At 38.7% G+C, this 21103-nt stretch overlaps 1 protein-coding gene across 1 annotated transcript in view; it reads right to left on the bottom strand.

Moving 5' to 3' along the window:
* Window positions 1-4907: 4907 nt before the first annotated feature.
* The window catches only part of LOC150083677 (calcium uniporter protein, mitochondrial-like), a 271021-nt gene continuing 254825 nt past the window's right edge, over window positions 4908-21103 (bottom strand). Inside the window, exons 5-7 of the mRNA XM_090378117.1 lie at window positions 12606-12766; window positions 8738-8941; window positions 4908-6605 (exon numbers count right to left, since the gene is read on the bottom strand). Of these exons, the coding sequence (XP_090234243.1) occupies window positions 6390-6605; window positions 8738-8941; window positions 12606-12766 (581 nt within the window). The 3' untranslated portion in view covers window positions 4908-6389. The remainder of the gene's footprint in view (window positions 6606-8737; window positions 8942-12605; window positions 12767-21103) is intronic.

The raw sequence follows: 21103 nt of genomic DNA, 5'->3' as shown, positions 1-21103 counted from the left end.
TCATCAAAGACCCAAATTTTGTTTTGAGCCTTGGTCGGCAGATCGTAATAGTACAGCCAAGTCTCGTCACCTGTCACGATGTTGTTCACATACCGAGATTGTCCCTTATCAAACTTTTTTAACATCTCCCGGCACCAAGTCACACGTCGTGTCATCTGCTCTTCAGTCAGTTGATGCGGCACCCAGAGAGAACAAAGTTTCTTCACGTGCAAATGATCTTGCAGAATCGAACGAATTGCTGGTGCATTTAGGCCCAAAGTATCCTCTATCTGTTAGTAGGTCACTCGCCTGTTTTCGTCAAGCATTTTCCTCACAGCAGTAACGTTTTCCTCCGTAACTGACGTTCGTGGCCTTCCCGGCCTCTCAGAATCCTCCAGAGTGAAATTTCCCCTTTGGAATTCTCTATACCACCTGAATATCGTTGTACGATGTGGACAATCATCATCTAGTGCAAGAGTCATTTCTTCTAAGCACTGGTCTATGGTTAAACCACTCACGAAATTATACCGCAAAACTGTCCTTATCTCATTTCGTGACCACGATGCCATCGCAAGCATTTTACACTCTCACTACTAATGAATAACTGAGCCCATCGACTTGGCGCGGCGGCTACTATGCACGTATGAACATGTCTCAACATGCAGCAACAAGCAGCTTCCTGTGATTCACTGTTGCGTCATATTGCAAAACTTTCCTAGTACCCTTTGTAACTGCTTTACAATTATTGCGAGCTTTGGTGTAGGCAGAAAATGAAACTGAAGAATTAGAAACAAGCCAATTACGATATGCAACATTCTTCTCCTGAACAGCCTTAGCACATTTATTGGAAAACCAAGGTTTAGATAAAGGACGAGATTTTAAAGTGGAGTGTGGGATAAAGGATTCCATTCCTACAAGAATAATTTCACTGACACGATCTGAGCAAACGTTGACATCAGAAGTTTTGAAACAGTAATCCGACCAAGGAAAAGAAGAAAAGATGTCTCGCAGGTCCTCCCATTTTGCATTCTTGTAATGCCAAACAACACGAGGTTGGGAATAGCCATGAGATAAAGGTTCCATTGGAGAAGAGACAATCATCAAGTTGTGATTTGAAGTGCCTAAAGGACCTCTCACTTCAACCGTGTACTTAGAAGGGTTGTTTGTGAGAAAAACATCAAGCGTATTGGCTGTATGATTAGAATTGTCCGGTATTCTTGTAGGTAAATGAACAATCTGTGCTAGGTCATTAGTAATTGCAAAACCCTTAGAATCTCGACCTGCTGGGTCGGTGTGACTAGAAAACGGAAGCCAGCTGGAGTTGTGGACATTAAAATCACCAAGTAAAATTACCTCACTGTTAGGAAAGTTGGTTAGTGGAGTTGGGAGAACGATAGAGACAACAGCTGAATTTGACACAATGAGGTAGAGAGATTTTAAGTCAGAGAAGATCAAAGAGAGGAGATTCCAAATTGCCAAGTCTCTGACAGGGAATATCAGAACGGACATATGCACAAGTACCACCTTTGAGGCGAAAGGAATCATACAGCGAATAATTTGGGCATCTGAGATGAGCAGTAGTTGAATCAACCGATAACTGAGATTCTGTCAGAAAAAGTACATGGGGTTTGGCAGACTGCAAGTGGAAATGGACATCGTTGAGATTAGAATTGAGACCACGTCTATTTGTGAAATGAATTAGGAAGTGTTTGGGAGGTTTAGATCTTTTCGCAGATAAGCTTGCTCTATTAGTTTGATAATTCATGGTGTATTCAATAGTAAGGGTGGGACATGCTGTATGAAGTAATGAAATTTTTGGATATGGCGTTCATGTGGTAAGAATATACACAGAGCCTTGACATAACGTGGCGTCGACAATGCTCCCCGCATACACACTACTCGGACTCCCTCCAGTCACTGTCTGGCAGAGTAGAGGGAGCAAGATTATACACTTGCTGATCCGGAAGCCTCCTAGAGAGTTACCAATAGGTTCGGTCCGGTGTACTAACTAGCAGCCGGCCTGGGAACACCGTTTGAGAGCTGTACCCTCGAAATGTAAGGAATATTGGATCTCGCCACGACGGTCATCATAACCTGAAAAGTCATCAATCATACTGCATGATGGAAGAGATAGGGAAGGGTTGACCGGAACTTAGCTCTAGAGACTAAACATGGGTTCCACCACTTCAAGCCTCCAATAAGCAAAGTGGTGGTATTTTACCGGTTGATGAGAGTCATCTACCACCTAGTACTGCCTGGTAACATAGAGGGGCGGCGTTCCTCCATGTGGTGTGGGCGCCACACCTCGACCCCTGCTTACGTTGGTTCACACCTGGGTGGTCACCCACCATGTATTTGTGCATGGAGGTTATACCCAGAATTAGTAACAGTCCCACCATCGCGAAGGTGCAAAATGAGAATTTCGCTGTCACAGACCGTCCGGACTTCGCCATAATTGGGTCTACTTGACTTGAGTGTCACCCGAATATCAGTTCCATCAGCGTTTTAGACTCCCAGGTAGCAAGTACAGCTTGTCTGGCTTATTTGAGAGAATGTCTGTGACAACCTCGAGGACCAGACCTTTCCGCATCCTCCGTATTTGGTGGCCACGGGCTCGAACCGAGGTCTAATCAAGAAGCGTGTGCTATGCACTGCTGGTCCTGCCCACCTGGCTACGGAGGTGCCTAAGCTCAACGCCTCGACTTATGTACTGTATTTCGTTGATCTGTTTGCTTCTAGCGTGAACACAGTTACTTTTATACCTGTTCCAACTCGTTGGGTGAGAATTATAGCATATACAGTATTTCCCAAATCCCAAGGGTGTTCTGATATTTATTTTACCTTTTGCATTATGTTGCATGACCACCATGACTTTACGCTATACATGTATTTTGTTATACGCTGCGCCAATTCATTGAAACTGTTCAAGCTATTTACCTTGCTCATGTATAAATTTCACGAAATGTATATGTTTTCAGGAGTTTCCATGAGTGTTTTGTTGGGTACGTGTGTTTCTGTGCAGCTAACAGAATTCTGTTAACAAAGGCATCAATTTATTTGTAGTTAATTAATTGTAATTCCACTAGAAAATGGATTTTCCCCTTCTAGAAAGGCCCTCGTGGGTAGCACATTGGTAGGATCGCTGTCCTCTTCTCATTGGATGGAAAAGACCTGAATTCGATTTCTGTTGATGACTGGAGAAATTTGTGCCTTTTTCACAACGTAGCTGTCAAAAACTTAATCAGCGACTAAGGCCATATTGGCCTTAGTCGCTAATGCTCCTAAACCTTACAACCACAACCGTCTAGAAAGAGGTTTCTTTGGGGGCGCCTATTACGTCTGCAGATGGGCTAGGAAATCATAAATTTTATACACAATGATAGTGAACCTATGGAACACATGCCGAAGTGATAATTTTCCGTGGCAAACCAAAGGTTCAAATTGCTTCCTGGGAACACAATATTCAGGTCTGGAGAAAGGGACTTCTTCCATTCAGTAAATATTCCACTCTGGTATAAGGCCTACATGAGTTTACGGAATGGGGACCTATTTCATCGCTAAAAGGTCTCACAAAGAGTTCAAGAATTTCGTCTCTTCCCCAGAGATATGACAATTCCTCTTCATTAAAAACCAGTTCCTCCATAATAAACGCTTTCCGTGAAGTGTATCGGTTGGTTTTGAAACTCTTTCCCTGTCCAGATGGCGACACGAGAACATTGAAAATTGGACTCCATATTTTATGTAGACTGAATTTGTACCTATCACTGCTCTTAGGTCTAAACAACATAACAACATACATGCGATACGTTGAAACATGCCTTTCTCTGCAATGAGATGAAAGGGTCACAAATCTTAAGTCTTCTGCATACCTTCTCTTCCATATCTGTGGGATCTAGTTCGGTGGTAGATGTTCCATTCAGAGGCAGCTGCAAACTCTGAAGAAAATTGCGCTTTACCGTCTCCCTATGTGGTCTGGCAGTTAGTGCCAGATATCGATCATTTGCTTCATTAGTGCATGGCGCCATTATATTTCTTAAAAAAGAATTACGATTTCTTTGAATTTAGTGAGGTACGACTGGAAAAATTGATAATGCGCACTTTATAGTATATTTTAGTGGTGCTAACATTAAATTGCCCATTGCGAAAACTCACGGCATATTTGATGTCGTTTAATTAGAATTGGCATCCTCCTCTGCTTTCCAGCTCATTCCAATTATTCACGAGATGTTCAGATAGAACTGAAAAAAGGGTCTATTGCTGTAAGAAAACCACACTATTCAGGAAATCTCTTGAAGTTCCCTCCATCATAAATATTTATCTGGAGGTATTTTAGTGGTGAGGATATGTGACCTCACCGAGAATTAATCAATACTTGGATATGATGGACAGTATCATCGGGACCCTTACATATACCAATGTATTGGTCGTGATGATCCTGTCCAATAAGAATCATGCTTTAGGTTTTCTTCGATACCGTTATTTGAAAGGTCGTTTTGAAATAAGGATACCACCTTTCTTTGAAAACTGCACAGAAGAGCTTGGTTAGAAGCTTGATATTGATCAGATGTAAGTGTCTTCAAAAGTAAAGAATTAAAAATTGAACACGATACAATCTATTTTATTTTGGATACATCTAACGACTATTGGTTGGTTATTGTTGTCTACGACTACAAAGTGTATTGGCATTATTAAAATTATGGTTATTTAAATTACAAAACCTGATTGTATTTTAACAATTTTAATTATAAGTTAAAATAGCCGCCCTTTTTAAATTTCACTAACCACTTAACGTTGGAGGCGTACTATCTGTGAACAGTGGAGTTACCCTGCCGCTAATGCTGAAATTGGCCCAAAAACTATGCAGTTTATAATTTTTAAAGTTACCTGAAGAAATGGACAAGCACAGCAAAAAAATCAGACAAGTCCCAAAAGTTAAAATTGAGCTTTATTTAACTTACTCCATTGTTATAAAATCTATTCCAAAGGACACTTTGGAAGAAATGTAGACTTGTAATGTGAATTTAGAGAAAGAGAATTTTTAACCTAAAATTAGTCTCTATGAAGAATCGAAAGGTAGGAAAGAGATATGCTATGACTACTAGATGTGTGACGTGTGTTCACCCTCTGGTTACTTTATTAATTCTCTTAAGATGGGGTGCACAAACAGAAGAGAAACTAATTTTTTTTGAGGAGTTATAATCATCATACTCCAAATTATGGAGGTTGAAGGTTCATTCGAATATACAACGGGATTTTCGATCAGAGGGAATTAGTGAAAGTGAGGGGAATAAGAAAGAGGGGCAGAACAGGTATGCGCATCCCTATCTTAAGATAACGAGATAAAAGCAGTAACCGGGTTCAATTTGTTGCGCTTTTTTTCATTGTGATTCATGTGTTCATTATGGTGTTATGCATGTGTATCTATCAGATAATTTTAAGAATATCTACGAGAATAAAGACACCCCCATTGGGATATTATAAAGAGAAGTGAAAACGAATCTGAACTTCTCAGTTCTCATTTGCGTCTTATGTACATGATGCACAAATGTCTACTTTGAGAAACAGGCGGAAACACACCTGTAGAAAGGATAAATCTTTTTACCATGATATGATAATGATTGTTGGAAGTCTTCAGAGATGAGCTGTAGGATGATATTGTGTCAGAATACAGACACAGAGCTACTTTCTTCTCTGGAGCAAGTACCACAAAAAATAAATTAAGAGGGCTAAACAGGTGAACAAGATCCGAGGAAGAAGTCGATGTCTGGCGCTCCGAGCAGTGTCAACATCACCTGAAGTACATTGCAGATGTTCGTTGATATCGTGGTCTGTTATCGCAGGTTCTGTTGGTTTCCTGAAGAAATGAAAGAAAAACTAACCCATCCCCACCCGAAAGGAAACCAATCTAATAAAATAGAATCTGAAACAGTTCAGGAACAATTCTATATAAACTTGTCGAAATATATGCTTTAAATATGCTCTAAGTAACAAATTTTCAAGGGAGAAGGGGGGGGGGGTGTTTGAACAACACGATCCCCACGGGCATTGTCAGCAAAGGAGAAGGGAAGAAGGTCTGCATTATTTACTGAGTTGTACCACTATTTACAGTTAATGAGACTGAAGCCACTCGTAATGGTCTGGGAGGTATTTGGTTCTTGGGTAATCCCAGCTCTTTTTACCCAGGGCAATAACTTCCCTGTCATGAACGCGACTCGCGAGGCAAACCCAGGTCTTCTTCCTGTTGATTTTTAGCACTACGGATGGTCCATGATAGCACCATAGCCAGACAGGTTCTGTAAGGCCACACACACACTCACACACACACACACACCTCTGTCTTTTTCTTTCTCACTCCTCATTCGTGACAGGGAATACTACGAGTCTCGTGGAGGTGACTGCTGGTATTTCGGTTAACTCCCATTCGTGTCTGATTCCGGTTTCTTTATAAGTTCACGAATGGGAAGATGCAGTTGGAGAGGATCCCTGAGGCGACGCAAGTCCTCTTCCACTTGAGCAATGGCATCGCGGAGAGAGTTGTATTGTTCAACATCTAACCCTTGCTTCTGTGCTTTTTTGTGGAACATGGACAGAAATTCTCTGTCCGTTACTTGGGGGAAAGTATATTCCTACAAAGAAAAAAAGTAAAGTAATAAACATTTATCGTATTTGAGCATACAATAATTTTATTTTTATTTTATATATTATTTTATTTTTATACAATAATTTTATAATAAAAGTATTAAATTAGCACATGGCTACAGGCATCGAGTGTTGGAACTACGATTCTAATTATGAAAATAGTCGATACATAATTACGTTGCAATATTCTTAAAATGAATTATAAACGAATAAAACAAATAGAAAATAGAACAAAAGTAAAAATCAAAATATAAAAGTAATAATAAAACAAACAAAAAAAAGTAAAAAATAACACAGCTCCGAAACAGCAACATTTGAATTCGAAAGCTTTCATCTTAACCCCTAAGCCAAGGGTCGGCAACCTTCTTTGAGTGAAGAGCCATTTTTGATATAATTAAAAAAAAAGAGAATCTGAAGAGCCGCACCTCACTCAAGCTGGGAGGAGGGGAAAGGGTGGGGGAGTTTTTTTTTTAAAAACGGAATAGAGTGAGAAGGTGTTTTATTAAAATAATATATTTTGAAATATTATTTATTAATACTGAAAAACCGTAACAAACATTCAATTAGGTACGAATTAATATGACTTTTCCTTCTGAACTTCTTGAGCGAGTCTCTCAACATCAGGCGAGTTATGCCGCAATTTTCATCTTTAAACATGCTGAGAGACTCGCATTGTTCAGATGGTTTCTTGATTTATTTTTAATATAGTTCATGTTCGAAAATATTTTCCCGCAGAAATTCGCCGAACCAAAAACTGAGAGAAGCCCAAACGCAAATATTTTCAAATTTATATACGCGTCCGGTAAGCTACTCCACGCATCGAACACAATTTGGTCTTGCTTTTTCAACTCATCTATCGCCGTCCATTTGTGTAGAATTGCAAGGGCAGCCTTTTGCCTTTCCAAATCCTCAATTTCAGTGTTAAGGCATTTTAGTATTGCACTTTTAAGTCCTCTAATTCCATTTCAAATTTTACTTCATGTGGGCTAAAAGTTAAAGAGCCGTAGGTTGCGACCCCTGCTCTAAGCGACCCGGGCTGATAACAGTGGGAGAATTTTAGCTGTGATAGAAAGCAAGGTTTCTGTTTCCAAGATTTTCTCGGAAGTTTTTGAAAGCATGCTGCTTCGCCATTTTGATTCATTTAAGGAATACTTATCCTCATAGAGTTTATGTTCGTGCCCTCCCCCATGTAAGCACAAGATCAAAAATTTTAATAAAGTACAGTTTCAGTATGCTCTCACCTGATTTTTTTGTTTATTTATTAAAATTAATTCATTTTTATACTTATTAAATTCACAAAGCCTAGTCAACCAAACTTTTTTCGTGTTACGCGGATTAGTTAGTACTAATCTCTTACAAAAAGCACATGAATATCTTACAAAAAAAAAAAAAAGCACACTCGTTCTACAAAGAACAAGCCTGACCAAAGAAAACGTTGCTTCAAAGCTGCTATTGTACCCAGAATGTCTAACTGACCAATTGATATCAGAAATAGTTCTTATTTTCTCAATGTAAGACGGTATCCTCAAAATCAAGATGCAACAAAACACTCACTGTGAACATTTAATGATAATTACAAAATTCGATATATCACAACCAAAAAGTTTGAGTGCCACGTCGGATTATGCTAAACACATTTTAACAGGAATTTGACAAAAAGTCTGTGTTCAATGTTACTCTTTCACTGGTGACACAACCTATCAGAAATCTGTACGTTGTGCACGAAACATCGAACACAACTATTTATGTAATTTAGCAGTACCCACATACGTGGGCGGCATTATTTGACTTTTTTCCCAGATCTGTGTACGGAACCCGTTTACGGATGTTAGTCTAGAGTCAACAAATTCATAAATCTGATCCTGACTGCACTAATATTTTATTCATCGTATCTTTTGGAAGCGTCAAATGTACAAATACATGTAATGTGAAAAGTCCAAAGCGGGTCGAACATCAGTCATCGACGAAGAACGCTTACTTAAAAATCTAATTTTAAATTAATTAATTTAAAATTAGATTTTCATTAAGTAATTTTAGTAATTCATTTTCATTCATTTATTTAATTAATTTAATTAAATTAATTTGTAAATTTAAATATTTTTTCTTAATTCTTACTCACCTGCCGAGTTAGGACAAAATAGGCATACATTGCCATAGTAGTTCCGTAAGTAATGAAGTAAGTAACTGGTTCCATGATGTCCCATGAGTATTCCCACCACGTCAGTCGAGCTACTACTCCAAATTGGACGCCCATCAATCCTAAACCCAACCAGGATAAGTACTGGATGCGTCGCCTAGCTGCAACAGCTAACTCTTCTCTCTTCTAGATAGTAGTAAAAACCAAATGATGAAACAAAAATTAAAAACGGAAATAACATTTTAAAAAGGCACTTTTTATTACGAACATACTTTCACAAATGTTTAAACTTTTAAACCGAAAAAAAAAAAAAAAAACCCCAGCCAGATTACTTATCGATTATCAAATGATTCTTAAAATTCTGAATACAGTTAAAAATAGGAGGAGAAGGTATAGAAAAAAAGTAGGCTATAAGTTTCAGATGCTTCCATTAGTAACAGTTAACATATCATATTTATTGCTGGACTTCAACACCAACTAAGAATATTTTCTGATGCAGACTGTACTAAGATTCCAATCATGGTCGCTTGTTATGTCCAAGCATCCCTTTCCGACGCTAATTCTCTGATGCCCGCCTTCTTCCTGTCGCTCTAACGGATAAAATTGATCGCAATTCAGTGGAATCTGTTTTCCGACGATTTTATGGAAACCACATTTCTCCTCCTCCTAACGTGTGCACCTACCAAATTCCTTCTTTAGTATCAAAAAAAGGGCTATTTTCAGGTACCAAAAAACAAAAAGTGCCAAAAGACACCCCTGTCAGCCAAAGATCTATAATTTACTTCGATTCTTGGGAAATATTTAGTTTCTTTTTGCCGAGAATATGCGTTCTTCCTGAGAAGTTAGGACAGAAATGGATTCAACTCAATTTGGACTTTTTTTGGAGATTTCGCTAAAGAATCCTTAAATATGTCTAATAGAATAACAACTACTCTGTATTTTCTATAATTTTGTCAGAATATAGATTATTTTCCCCAGGATCGGTGTCCTGGATTAGATTAGGTTAGTTTTCCATCGAACTGGAGGAAAGTTTTTTTTAGCTTTTTCTCCCCACTGTGTCCGGGTTAGTTGGGCTTGGGCAGGGGTTACATAGTTTTTCATTTAAAATGAAGCTTTCGTCCATCGCGAAAAAAAATATATCAATCATAAAACTCGCAACTTACAAAAATATAGTTAACCTCATGGCTTTAGTTAACTCGATGCTTATAAATAACCCTTTATGTACAATGACGATTTCTCTCTTTTAGAAAGGTTTTTAAAGTCATTCCAAATTTCGTTAAAATGGAACAAATGTAAATCCCGCAGTTAGACTATTTTCTATTGACATCTTAGATTATCCATATACTGTACACTGTGATTATCTGAAGCGCTGAAATATTGTTTGTGCTAGAGTGATGATTGGTAGATTGAATGGGATATGGTGGATGTGCAGAAAAGAAAAATTCGCGGTTTAAGCATTGTACATATGAAAGTGACTGTTTTTTTGTTATCAATTGATATAAATAATGCAAATTTATGTAATGTAAATTTATTATCAAGATATATAAATAATAAATTATTAATTATATCTGTTTATTCGTCGATCACGGAAAATTCGTGAAATACGCGTTGCAGTTTATTATTAAAAGCCAGAAGGTAATCAGTGAAGTACATGTACAAAATTCTGAAAATTACGTTGTAAGGTTTATATATGCATTTATTGTTGTCTTGTGTGAAAAGTTTGCGTGTACATTAGTCTAAAAATTAAAATAAAATTTAAAATTTTCTTTTAATTTTTAGATTTTTTAATTTTTACGGTAAGCATGAGAGGAAAAGATGGCACAATGTTTGAATATATTTTATTCGTTGGCCAAACATGTTATATGTATTTTATTTTTATTTTTTTCTTTGATCTTCTGAATCTGTCCAAATACAGTATATTTTTTTTGTCAGTTTTTGCGTAGGGTTAGGAAGAGGTTCCTTAGGGAATATTATCATTAATTGAACTAAAGGAGTAGTTACATTTACACGCGATTTGGAAAATACAGAAATGTAATTTTTAAACAATAGAAATAGAAAAATAAATATAGTATCATAAATTATATACAGCGTATCTGTTTAACTTTAACGCTAATCCAAAAAATATAAGACCTAAATGCCGAGGAGGTAGAAATCGGCTTAAAGAATTATGTGATTGTAAATCAAGTTCCTTCTCTTTCTTTTTAATTTCTTTATAGAGTTCTTTATAAGGTAATACAGCAGCGTAGAATTTTTTAGTCCTCAAAAATTTCGTGCATTCAGTAAATAAGAGTGATCTCCAAGATAGCCTCCAAAGTGACTTCATGGGTAGCACTGTGTCGGTGAGAATTACCTTTAAACCACACCACTGATTAAGATTCAGAAACTGGAGGTTCGTTTAGTAATAAGAGATCCAAGGATCCAGAATACTATGGAGGCAAACAGCGTTATTTACTTGATCTCCATCTACGGCATTGTCGTAACGCCAATTTTTTGATAGATGTGTGTATATATATATATATGTCGAATTATGTATTTATTTTTAACATATCGTGTATACATTACAACACGATTTTCGTAAGTAATTTATTTAGAATCCTAAATAAAAATAATTAAATAAAAGAGTAATTAAAAAATTATTAATAAAAAATTCAAAGCACCTGTAAAAGTAACTCAATGTGTATTTGAAATGCAGCGCTTTGCTAAAGCAAAGTGACGAAATGTGTTCTGTCATGTGCTTTATTTTAGTCTGTTTATTATGCACATGAATTTAAGTTTGTATGCAGGAGCCATTCCAGGTAAGGACTAAAGGGGCTGTATACCCCTCCCCCATAATAAAAATGGTTTTATTTTTAATGCTATATGATGATGATTAAAGATGACTAGATCATTAATGATTCCCCCAAACACTACGTTAGCCCTCACTTAGAAAATCCTGGGACGACCCTTGCTTGTATGTGATAAATTTTAATCTTTAATAGTCCGTCCAGCGTAACATTCATAGCAATGCAATTGTCGGAATATGCAAATCAGTTTCTTTAGAAGTCAGAATCTTTTTTTTTTTTTCCTTTTTAGGCAGTGAGCAATAGATTTTCATCAAATAATTTTAAAAATATTATACCATCTTAGCTGAATAATTTTGGAATGACTGAAATCATATATTAATGAAATTAACGCATTAAGCGACATGTTTGTTACTATTTCTATTAATGCTATTTTGATAAAATTTACATAGTCATAGTAATGTGTGTTGGTAAACAGAGCAAAATTATTAAGGGGGAAGAGTCCTTTGAATAATATATGAAGAATTAAAACTTCCAACGAATCTGATCCACTCAGGGGCTATTGTATTGACCTCGTCACCTAGATGGCTTTCATCAACCGGTGAAATACCACCACTTTGCTTATTGGAGGCTTGAAGTGGTGAAACCCATGTTTAGTCTCTAGAGCAAAGTTTCCGGCATCCCCCTCCCCCCATACTTCTCCTTCAACGCTAACCCAAGCACGGTACTAAGTACTATAGGTTCTAATACCTCTCGTGTTTGGGGTTCACATAAAAAAAAAAAAAATCAGAAAAAAATTTTACTGTTCCAATATAAATAAAAGACAAGCTGAGCAGTATCCCAAAGCAGGATTGAATTAATGAAAACTTTCACAAAGACCGAAAAATGAGCTTGGTTTGCTTCTCCTATTGTCTGGAATTTAAGAGGAAGCAAAATCAGCCACCATTTTAAATAAGTGGGGAAGTCAGGAATTTTCCCGGGCGGTTACCATCACCATGTGTAGACACTACCAATGCTTTCCTATATTGGTTAAACTCAAGCAAGAAAGAAATGTAAGAGTACGTACCTACCTTCTCTAAAGGCTCCAATTCTTGTCTCAGCCTTTCTAGTTGCCCCAGTAGATCTTTCTCCTGCTGTAGTTGGTACTGATCTATTTGGAGGACTTCGTACATACGGGCAATCTGAGTTTTGATGTTTGAAAGGGATTCAAGTTCTTCTGTTGTTAGCCTTCCTAAAACATAACGAGAACTACAAATTCACACTTCCTGGAACCAAATTATATATTATTTAAATTATATACCATATTATAAGTACATAAATAAGCTTTATAACATCAACATTTGGCGATCAGGTTCTTTAAGGAAGCAGTTTTTCTTTCAATTATGCTTTACAGAACATACTGTAGAGAGACGGTTCATGTGGTTGACTCAGCATATTTATTAAGCATACGATATTACGCAAACCGTTTTTATGTGAAGACCGGGTTAACTTTGTATAATTAATTCGCTGCTTATGAAGCCAACCGCCTGCAGAAATTTTAGTATCCAACTGGAGCAACCATTCAGAGGTCCAAAAACATGGAAACCGAGTTGAGCGATCCGGTTGTAAAGAGGGTTTATCCAAAGCCTCGCATTTCAAGTAAAATACTGTTCATTGGGTTCAGAGCATTGAGTACCACAAGGTGGATTCCGTCCTTGGTGACGGAACAAAAGTACGCAATACCTTTTCTATAATTGGGAAATAAATAAATCTTTATTGTTCAAAAGATGTACAATAACCTTTCGCAGCAAGTAAGCTGGGGGTTTTACAAATGCGATATCTTTCTTATATCGCATTTGTAAAACTATAACTTAGAATGGGCGGGTACAGATGCATCACAGGTGTACTACATGTGAGACCATTAATACGGTATTTAAGGGATACTGTATCTAGGAACTTTTACATTTCAAATCAGGAGCACATATCCTTTGGATTCAGACAAGACACATGGATTCAGACAACGAACATTTTCAAAAGGTGCCAGCCGAAACATTTTAAAAGGATGTCTGTCACAAATTAGCGAAGATTTGCTCGATATTTTTAAGCATTTGCTTGCATTGGCAGTAAGCATTCAGATAACACCAATTTGCATTACGAGCTCATGCTTTTAGGCGAGGTGAGAAGATGTTTCCTGGAGCATGTGTCCCAAATTTTCGGTTCTGAGATTATCCCTGCAAGCATAATTGTGGAAAACACGAGTCATTTTCTTCTACAAGAGAGGGGAAACCTAATTTCCACAGTATGAACTAGCTTGGATGCGAAATACAATTTGGCTATGGCCCATGTACTGAAAGGACAGAATTCATGGGATACCTGGTTCTTAGGCAACGCGATGCTGTCACTCCTCTGGCTAGTGGACGAACCCACCGCTTGGCAAGTATATAGGTACACTATATTCACGTAGACGGTAATTCAGTGTCAGTATGGATAAACGTTGTGAGTTAACCGACTTTGAAAAAGGGACGATAGAATGACCCATGCCCAACGCATGGGTCATTCTATCGCGGAAGTGGTACAGAAATTGTACCATCCCTGTTCTACAGTATCAAGAGTGTATCGGGAATACGCTATTTCCAGTATAACATCTCATCGTGGACAGCGGTGTGGGCGGAAAAATGTGGTGGATGAACGTGACCGTCGACGTCTGTCTCGTATTGTTTCAACCACCAACCGGAGAAAGTGAAAGTGTGTTTAGGGTCAAACGGCACTAGGGGTTTCCCCCATCTCCGCGTAGTTTACATTGTGGGTGAACCAGTTGACTGGAAAAGCCAGAGATTTAAAAGTATATGGGAATTGTATTTGTGTGGTGTCGTGTACCGTTGTTCATCTGGTCATTTAGCCGCTGAACCTCTGCTGAGGCCCAACGTTGCCCCGTGGAGGCAGACCACCAACCCATGACTTAAGTTACTCTGGCAGGTCGTGCCGCTTAATTTCCTGAGATTTCGGCGGCTAGGACCTAAACCAACCGGAGAGTAACAGTGACACAAATCACCGCCGACTTCAACGAGGGAGGTGCTAGAAACATCTCCACCAAGACCATCAGGCGATCATTAGCCGCAATAGGTTATGGGAGCCGCCGACCCACCAGAGTTCCATTGCTAACACCACGATACAGGATTATACGCCTCAGCTGGGCGAAAGAACATCGGTACTGGACCTTGGATGATTGGAGACGGGTCTCCTGGTCCGATGAGTCCCGTTTCTAATTATTTCGAACGGACGGGAGGGTGCGTATCTGGCGAAAACCACACGAAGCTATGCACTTGTCTTGTCATTAAGGAACTGTTCATGCGGATGGATGGTCAGTAATGGTCTGGGGGTATGTTCAACTGGCACAAGTTGGTACCTCTGGTACGTCTGTCGCATCTCTGAACGATCCAGGGTACATGTCCATCCTTGCAGACCATCTGTATCCTTTCATGGTCGCCGTGTACCCACAGGGCAGTGGACTCTTCCAGCAGGACAATGCACTTCCTCACAGAGCCGTGGTGACTAGAACATGGTTCGAAGAGCATTCCACAGATTTTACCACCATGGAATGGCCTCCCCGTTCACCGGACATGAACCCTTTGGAGCATCTTTAGGATGCTGTGGAAAGGTGCGGTCGAGCTTTGGATCCTCCACTCAGAAATGCGACGGAATTATAGACAGCGGTGTAGCAAGCATGAATGGAAATACCTGTGGAACGCTTTCGTGAAATAGTGGGCTCAGTGCCTCGCCGTGTGACTGCCCTTATCCGAGCGACAGGTGGGCCTATCCGTTACTAGGTAGGTATCCCATGATTTCTGTCTACTCAGTTTAAGCAGCCAGTATTCAGCTACATTCTGTAGATTCTTTTAGTATTAGTAATGCCCATATGGTGCAAGGAAGCTTAAGGTTTATGCTGCACCAGCCAAAAAGGAAAAAAAGAGTAAAATGATAATAATAAAATAAAATAAACAATTAATAAAAAAAGGAAATGTACAACCTATGCATTTCCGTCGTTCCGTAGGTAACTGTCCAGTTACCTACGGAACGCTTTCGTGAAATAGTGGGCTCAGTGCCTCGCCGTGTGACTGCCCTTATCCGAGCGACAGGTGGGCCTATCCGTTACTAGGTAGGTATCCCATGATTTCTGTCTACTCAGTGTAAGCAGCCAGTATTCAGCTACATTCTGTAGATTCTTTTAGTATTAGTAATGCCCATATGGTGCAAGGCAGCTTAAGGTTTATGCTGCACCAGCCAAAAAGGAAAAAAAAGAGTAGAATGATAATAATAAAATAAAATAAATAATTAATAAAAAAAGGAAATGTACAACCTATGCATTTCCCTCGTTCCGTAGGTAACTGTCCAGCTGACCTTTGAGGTTCCCCAAACTGTCAGCCATGTAGGTGGCTTATTCCAGTACTTTTTAACTCGCTGGCTAAAATAAAACTTCCTGTAATACAGTCTAAACATCTTCCCCCGTAACTTAAATTTATGGACCCTAGTTCTAGAATCACCATGAAATTTTGGTCCTCATTCATTTTACTTTTGTCTCTCAGAGCCATAATCACCTCAATCAAGTCTCCTCTAAGGTGCCTAGTGTCCAAGCTGTGCAACCCACATATTCGAAGTGTTTCCTCATATGGACGCCCTTTTGCCGATCTGACCAGGTGAGTTACCTGACTTTTTGACAACAGGAAGATGTGCTGATGCCTATTTTTTCAACACCACATAGGATGGCTGCATAGCCATATCTCACAATTTATTTCGGTACTAGGGTTGGGTATTTTACGTGACGAAATTATTTATCGACCAACCAGTGTATCCTTTGAAATTTTGTGTGTTGAGATTTTCTGCATGTGAATGAATCAGAATTTGGCGTCAAGTTCTAACTTCGGATCGGTGTACAATTGGATACTTGGTTGTTATACCTCCAATTTTAGTACTGGCTGCGGTTTTTCGATGTTTAAAAGAGACTGTTTTCGCTAGTCTCGTTACAGAGAAGAGCAACGAGATTCACGAGGGGAACAAAAGAGTTCTCTTACCAAGAGAGACTTCGGATCTGCAAATTGCAGCGTCTGGAAACTGGGCACTTGCGAGGAGACGTGATTGAGGAATGGTTGAAGTCTATGAACGGATTAAATAAAATGTTGATGGCATCCGTACTCTTAAATTAATGCCCCCTTATGTGTGCTCAGATAACACGGATATGGGGGAAGCATAAATTTAAATTTTTTTTTTTGGCTGATGCTGCATAAGCTTGCTTTCTTGCATCATATGCCTCTACTAATGCTAATGCTAACATGGGGGGGTGGCATTCCTCCATGTGCTGTGGGTGCCACACCTCGACCCGTGCTTGCAGAATAGCTGCGGGCAAATTTTCTTTCAGTCAGAAGGCAGTTGATTATTGAAATACACTTCCATCTGGTGTTCTGGAAGTGGATAATTTGAACAAATTTAAGGAATAATTAGACAAATTCCCAACATCAGCTGTCGATCCCCCCCCCCCGACTAGTGATGTTAGGAACTTTCTCTTATTTGTTGGCTGATGCTTTGTAAGCTTGCTTCCTTGCATCATTTGTCACTGCTAATACTAATACTATTTGAGCAGATTTTGGTGGGTTGATGAACAAGTGAAACTAGATAAGTTTTTAGGTTGAAGAGCTTTGAGTGGATTACTCCAGATACATTACCTCCATTTATGCTCAAATGATCCTGGTTAGAATTTTGATGCTAATAAATAGTATCAGTAACGCGGTTAACAGGATTCCCAATAGGACATACATTCCTTGGGGAATGCATGTTGTTGTTATTCTGTGGGGGAGTTGTTGTGTCAACTCATGTAGTGCAATGGTTCTTTCACTCATAAGGGAGGTAAGAAATCATAGGATGTCACCATGACATACGAAGTATTGTCTAGTGCGTGAATGACGGTTGGAATGTGGATGGCATCGAAGGTTGCTTGGATTTGCATTAGGAAATAAATTTAAGATGTTTTATACTGTACGAGAAAAAACACGTTCCATCTGAAGTTCTTGCAGCTAGAGAACATTTTTCAAAAGATTAAAACAATGAAATACGAAGTTTGGACTGAGTATTTCTCTTGATTGTTGCATCTCCGTTTCAGTTGCAACTTTGATTTAGTCTGTGTGCGGATTTGTTGCAGATCCTACTCTTTAGGAAATTTCTTTTTAATTTAATTATTATTTTTTTTTTGTTAGTTGTTGGCGCATCGGCTTCTGTGGCCATAATGCACCTCCCAAGGTTTTTGCAGTACTCTGATTCAAGCCCGAGGCGGGATTCGAACCCGGGACCTTTGGGTTGCCAGGCAGGCACTTTTACCCACCCGGCTAGCCCGGTCGGATTAAGAAACTTCATACATAGAAGTCAGAAGAATTGAATTCGGTTTCAGTGTTCTGTGAAAGTCGTTTCGGAACGCTATTTGATAAGATTCTAGTACTGTATGTATGTATGCTGTGCTGTACTCTAAGAGTACATTATTATTAACAACTTACTGAGTTTTAGCTACTGAAGCTAGCTAAAATTCGCTGGAACTAGCTCACAATATTTTCTTGAAGTACAAAAACGGTTGAATGAGAAGCATCTTTATTGTAATGTGTAGGAAATGATATAAGCATACATTGTTTGTTACTTTGTTTGGTTGTTACATTGCTTCCCAGTGATTAAATTTGGCCAGAGGTTAACAATAAAGACAGGAAAATCTTTTTGAAAAAAGGCACCTGCTAAGAAATCTACACAAATTAAATTACAGCCACTCCCCATTCACCCACCTTCGTGCAGTTATGGTCGTGTGCGACGAATGTGATCCCGCAATGTGTGCGGTACAGTTCTGTAGTAAGGTCCCGTAACGGTCGTATGACGTACCACGACATGCTGGTAAACCATTCCTTGAATGTGAAAAAAAAAAAAAAAAAAAAATGACCAAGCCTTTAATGTAGAAGCCACAGCTTTTGCTTATTTCGGTGTTGGCGATAATGTATACTTTCAAACAAAGCTTTGTTGCTTACTCTCTGGGTCGAAATGATGAAGCCATGTCTCATCCACCGTTATCCCCTTTTTCAGAACCTCACGATCTTCAGTAACCATCCGTAGCAGCTCCTCAGAACATCCATGTGAACTTGCTGTTGATCAGGTGTAAGTGGTCTTGGAATCCAGCATGCACAAATACGTGTCATATGCAAATGGTAATGGAGAATACCGTACGTACTTCCTACATATTCTCAACATCTCTGCGAGTTGCCTTACTGTTACATGATAAGCTTCTCTCACGGTTACAAAAGCAGTGTAAATATCTTCTTTCATCTTCTCAGCCTCCAACCCATGCATTGTAATAAGTACTATAGGTTCTAATACCTCTCGTGTTGGGGTTTTCATTAAAAAAAAGTGTTTATGGTTTCTGTGGTGATAGCAGTGGTTGTAGCTCCAGGAATTCCGATTTTTGTGAATGAATCACGTCCATCTCTAAAAATTCTAAACAACCCGAGAGCTGTGCTATACATGGAAGCACAGATTCACAATAAGCCTCTTTTAACATTTCATACCCTTCAGCTGATGTTTTCTTGAGACGGAAACAACATTTGAGAGCAGCATGCTGTTCCTCATGTGTCACGTCCATTGTTACGTCGGCGAAACTGAAGAGGCATAAATTTTACCGACCGCTCTCACGAGTCAACTGCACAGTTGGTATGTGATGCAGCTTGGTTTGGTCTTAAATTCCTGCTCAGCCAGAAATAGCAAACAGTACGGTTGCTCATGAAAAAATTATGATCATCCTTTATTTAACAGCCCTCGTAAAAGATGGAAGTTACAGCACAACTGTAAGCATACGCGTCCAGATATTTACAGGAGAACATTAAGATGTGCCCGAATTAATCAGGCTTAGTGGAACTCTCCGGTCAGACTCGGATCTGGGAAGAATAACAGCTGAGGATTTAGGTTATCAGGCCGTAGAGGAAGCCTATAGTGGTTTCGGCCGATGGTCACGAAGTATTCGTCATCTGTATACGGGATCCTGAGCAAATTTCTTCGATGTCCAGATCCTGGGCGCGCGAAAGCATCTGCTGTGGAAGAAATCGGTCGGACAGGTGGAGGCGTGTGTGAAAACGGATCATTCAGTTTGGAGTTCACCGAAGATAAGATGCTGGTATCTTCCAGGCATAGGTATCTCAGAAGAAGAGAGAGGAATGAGGCCAGCCAGAAGTTTAACTGTGAATGGAATCGCTTCATTCAGTAAGCCAAGGGAGCCTCAGAATATTGATAGTTGTTGGCCATGGTGTGGTCCGAAACTGGGGTGGTAATTTGAGTCTGTTTGAGCCCATTTGAGAATATGAGAAGCCAATACTCAGAGGCGTACACTGGTTTGATGATAGAGGGGAATTCCGATGCCCATATTTCGTCATTTTCCGGCTATTATGCTAATAACTTTAAAAAATGACATATAAGGTGCCAGATGTTTTTTAATAAAATTTTAAGATTTTCGGTTAACCTGTTAGAGATTTGAATAACTCACCGAAAACGTCGTTATATGTTCTATAATCTGTTTTATTTTCTACTATATAAGGCGAAGCTCCAAAAAGAATTTTCAAATAAAAAAAAAGTAGGTTTAAAAAGAATAGGTATTTCTTTTAAAAGAATAGGTACAAAACAAAATTATTATTGTAAGTGGCGCCTAAAGCCGTCTTCCTTACGTTGCGTTTCGCAAACTAAGTTTGGTACTTGTTCATTGATTTCATATTGCGGAGGCACCTTCGCCACGAGTTTCCCTGGTAGTGCACTACTCTAGAGTAGTGCACTACCAGGGAAATGCACTACCTATACTCACCAGATGTGAGCCCCTTTATATGAGATAGTAGTATTTAAGATCAGGCGCCACCAAGTGGTTTCTCACAATTGCGCACAATACATGAGATGCGAGAGGGTGCACAAAAATAAAATTAAGTGATTAGCGAAAGTCGGTGCTACGAGTGCTGTTATTGCACTCGTCGCGCCGACTTTCGCCAATCACTTAATAAAGCAAAATTATTTATTTATGCTCACGCAATAACTTATTTATAACTGCCATTATAATCATATTGAATTACCGTAAACAAGTACTGACTGATCTTTTTTTCTATTTGTCGCATAATTTTATTGAATAAATATTTTAAAGCAATACTGGAACAAATTTTTTTCTTAAATTAGAAACAACTGTGCACCCAGAAAATCGCAACCATACACTGTACGTTTACCAGTTTTTGATGTTGAAATTTTCTAAATTTTGAGAAACATGCCTTTCTCGGCCATCACACTTTGCTGTTCTAAGTGAAATATAATTTGGTTTTTTTGTTTTGTTTTTTCACAATAAAACTATGCATCTTATGGACAGAAAGTACGGTGGTCGTAGAACAAAGATTCGAAAAATGAAAATAATTGTAATATGCTTTAAAAGAATATTTTGAATAACTTTTTTCATTTATTTTAACAAAAGATAATAAATCAAATGCAGTTTGTAAGCTGTCATAACCTGCGATTACGTTTTACCTTGTCAAAATAAACAGAATTCACT

This window comes from Mastigoproctus giganteus, chromosome 7, assembly GCF_048544385.1.
Source record: "Mastigoproctus giganteus isolate SK-2022 chromosome 7, ASM4854438v1, whole genome shotgun sequence".
NCBI classification, from domain to species: domain Eukaryota; kingdom Metazoa; phylum Arthropoda; class Arachnida; order Uropygi; family Thelyphonidae; genus Mastigoproctus; species Mastigoproctus giganteus.
Note: the sequence above shows the minus strand (reverse complement) of the source record. Positions and strands in the feature narration are given on the sequence as shown.